The sequence below is a fragment of the Ostrea edulis genome, chromosome 1 (genome assembly GCF_947568905.1).
Source record: "Ostrea edulis chromosome 1, xbOstEdul1.1, whole genome shotgun sequence".
Taxonomy (NCBI): domain Eukaryota; kingdom Metazoa; phylum Mollusca; class Bivalvia; order Ostreida; family Ostreidae; genus Ostrea; species Ostrea edulis.
The window spans coordinates 70,236,860-70,240,777 of record NC_079164.1 but is presented as its reverse complement, the minus strand read 5'-3'; the positions used below and the strand labels follow the sequence as shown (position 1 = coordinate 70,240,777).

The 3,918-nt window shown below is 34.8% G+C and overlaps 1 protein-coding gene across 9 annotated transcripts in view; it reads right to left on the bottom strand.

Moving 5' to 3' along the window:
* Positions 1-2,122: 2,122 nt before the first annotated feature.
* Positions 2,123-3,918, bottom strand: part of LOC125683447 (centrosomal protein of 104 kDa-like) — a 35,935-nt gene continuing 34,139 nt past the window's right edge. For all 9 annotated transcript variants that reach the window (XM_048924594.2, XM_048924609.2, XM_048924615.2 and 6 more), the window contains one exon: positions 2,123-2,991. In XM_048924594.2, the coding sequence (XP_048780551.1) occupies positions 2,948-2,991 (44 nt within the window). In that variant the 3' untranslated portion in view covers positions 2,123-2,947. The remainder of the gene's footprint in view (positions 2,992-3,918) is intronic.

Here is a 3,918-nt window from a genome sequence, read left to right as displayed (position 1 = left end):
TTTCACTTTGCATAGTAGTTTTTTCAAACTTCGTTAGAAGTTTTTAATATATGAGAGAACCAATTTAGCTGGTGATATTCACATTGTGAGTACTAAACAGTATCAGTATTTGTTTCACATTTATTCTGTTTGGAATGGAATAGCTTTAAATCACAAGTAATTCTTTGTATAGGATATATTCTGAAAGCACAAAGGTCCATTTGGTAAATATATTAATATACATGTACCTAACTTCATAGGTATAAACTGAGATTTATATTCTGAAGTCATTTTGCTCATCTGAGTCACAGACTTATTAGTATTAGACAGGTTTTCTGATCAAAGTCCATAAAGCATTTGTGTCTACAGAACACATACATGTATTTCCTCTGAACCATTTTCAACTTTGCATAAATAAATCTGGGATAAATGGGATTTAGAATTTGAAGGATCGTTTTTTTGCAAAGAGAGATAAGTAAACATTAGTATAGTATCACATAACAGTGATAAGCCGCATGATAACGTCCTCATAAGGTTGAGATTTTATAAATTATTGAAGTCATGACACCCACCTCCTCCCGAGGACAAGACAGGCCCTTTGGGGTCCAAGGGTTTACATAGAATTGGAAAACTGACCAGTTGGCAATGATCCACATCCATCCATAACTACATTTCAATTTGAAGCAAACTAGAGTTGTAATGAAATTCTATTTACTATAATTACAACAGCTTGACTAAAATGTTGTAAAAAAAAGTGTGCACATACATTTTTTAAGCTACCTTGCTGATGTTGCAGTAGTTCTTGTTCAAAACATTGATCCTGGGGTCCAGGTAGAGCCACTAATTAATACGGCTGTAGACATTTTAGTAGGGATCCCTTTATCCCCCCGGGATCTTTTCAAGAACTAGAGTACTATAAGATTCATCATATTGTGTAGCAAACCATTGTTGCCGAAAGACACGGATTAAGCTGCATTAAGGGGTTACAGAGTTACCCAAAAGAATATTGAGGAAACAAACAAAGCATATAGTGACACCTCATTACTGCATGCTCTGGAGCTTTCTTTCTTGAGAAGTATATGTGTATGTGACAGATCCATGAAATCGTACTTGTATACAGTAATTTGATTGCAGACTTTCTTTAATGTGATGATAGCAATTACTCCACACTAAAATAAACGGGATTTTAGTAGTTACCAACACAGCATGGGAGGACTTATTTTTTGCATACAGAACGGACTCAAAAAAAGAAACGTTTGCTGGACATGGTTTTTGAATGCCTTGTTATAGCTACTGTTTTCAAGTGGGATACACTCCTTCAGAGAATCTCCATGCATGCTAACTAAATTCATGTACAGTGCTTATTTATGTGTACACACTAGCGAGTATTAGGTATAATGGTCACAGATGAATGCAAATATTAATAGAATCTTTACTTCACTGTGCAACATAAATCATAGAAAACAAATGACGTCAATCAATGACGTCGCAGCAGTGTAAGAATAATAGAATCCTTCATTAGTACGAGTGTGGGGTAGGGAAATTCCACCGAGGGAACAAGATTCGCAGTCTAGGACGAGGCTTTGCCAAGTCCTAGACAGCGAATCTTGTTCCAGAGGTGGAATTTCCCTACCCCACACGAGTTAATAATGAAGGATTATTTTTCTCACATTTTACCTACAGTTTAGTGCATAAATTTAGGAGCTTTGAGAAAATTCTAAATTATCAAAATCCTCATTTGAACTTCGATGCAAAAACTAATTAGATAGGCAGAAAGAGCGTATCCGAAAATGGTTTACACTGTAAGTGTAAACTAAAAAAACCCAAGGTTGTCCAACAGAAAGCTATATACATTAAAATTTAAAGATAACAATGCAAAATATTTTTGCTTCACCGTGTAACGTAAATCTTCACCGTGTAACGAAAATCATAGAAAATATATGACGTCACAATCAAATGACGTCGCAGCAGTGTGAGACAGAAAAATCTCACATGGCTGTCTCACATGGGTAAAGTCGATCTCACACTGGTGATAATGTGAGAAAGAAAAATCTCACACAGGTAAAGTCGATCTCACACTGGTGATTATGTAAGAAAATATCACTCAGTATGAGAACCTCAATAAAGAACAATAAATTTCTAATAAATGTATATAGTTTATTCATTCAAGTCCATATCTAAATCTGATATTGTTTACTTTCCAGAAAATAGGCATATCAGCTACTACATAGCGCATTTAATGGTAGTAATCCTGAGTCTCTGTACTTGCAGAAAAATGTATTGAATGAGTGATTTCCTTTTTTGGGGATTATCTGAAAATGAAAATTTGGATTTCAAGCACGATATTTAATGGGGAGTGGTGAAGGTGGTGTTAAATTATTTAGAGTTATACCCAATGAAGTGTGGGGGTGGTGAGGGTGTTAAATTATTTAGAGTTATGATGATCATCATTATAACTAATGACACATCATTGAACTTAATTTTAAAAACTGTGATATTAAATACAAACAAAAAACTGTACCCCAAAAATCCAATATAATCAATTTTTAAGAAAAAAGTTCCCTCAACTGCATACACAAAACACACAGGCTAAACAAAAATCACAAAGTATAATCCATGTAATTGTTCGTTAACAAATATTTCGGATATGTCCCGACTCCTGAGATTCTGAAATTCCTCTGTCTTTTAAAATCGTGTTATTGGCACTTGAGGCAGCAATACTCTGCAGCAACTTCATATTTCAAAACAAAAATTTCTCTGGATATTCTAGATGTATATCAGTACTAGAACTATGCATAAACTTGAATAAATATAAATAACATATGTAGCTTTCTACATTGCATCCCATATTGTCAAACGTTTCTCTCGATGTACCAATGAGTGGGGTATGATTGTATTAAATTGAGAACCATAATCCAGCTTAATATCACAGCGATGCACATACATATAATCCACCAAATCAATGAATTTATCTGGGAGTTTTCTTGCCCTTTGGAGCAGGCTTTCCTTTTCCTAAAATTAGAATAAAAAAGATTACATCAACCAGGTTAGACATGTAACATAAATGTTCCTTTGTCGCATTAAAATGTGAAAAATCAGAAATATCTTGGAAGAAACCTTAAAACTTGAGTCCTACGTTTTGACATGATAAGAACCGTCACTACCTTGGCTCAAGGCTGTAGCACGACACTGTCTCAATGTGCATGACGTTTTGCTTCATTACAATGCATTAAAATGTGAAAAATCAGAAATATCTTGGAAGAAACCTTAAAACTTGAGTCCTACGTTTTGACATGATAAGAACCGTCACTACCTTGGCTCAAGGCTGTAGCACGACACTGTCTCAATGTGCATGACGTTTTGCTTCATTACAATTCATTAACCGAACATCACAATGCACAACTATATATTTACATTGCCAATGCTTAAGCCTTTGATATCTTTACAAATTATAAAGATGGCTATTTCTTCATGAATGCGCTGTTGCTATGAACAATGCCCGTATTAATCTTTTTAAAAAATAGCACGTCTATTTCAACGACTGGGAATTCCAATAGAAATGAAAGCTAACGTGCTTCATGAAGTATGGTGACATGAAGTGTTTCAGTTCAAACCCTCATGATTATACTTTCAACAAAAGTACCGCAAACGGTACAAGATATGCACGTCTGACAGTGAAATTCAACCTGTAAGCATAATGTGCACTCTGAATTGATTATATCACACACATTCTGAATAGAAAAGCCTTAAAGTAGGTCACGGTGCACCAATCCATCTGACATGTGAACTGATTATGTATTTCTCTGATAAAATGTCAGTGCAATATTCATCTATGATGAGAAAAGTCCAGGAAACTATTAGACCTACTTTTAGCCCTCAAGTAGGTCATGGTGCACCAATTAATTTGAAATGTGAACTGATTATGTATTTCTCTGAGAA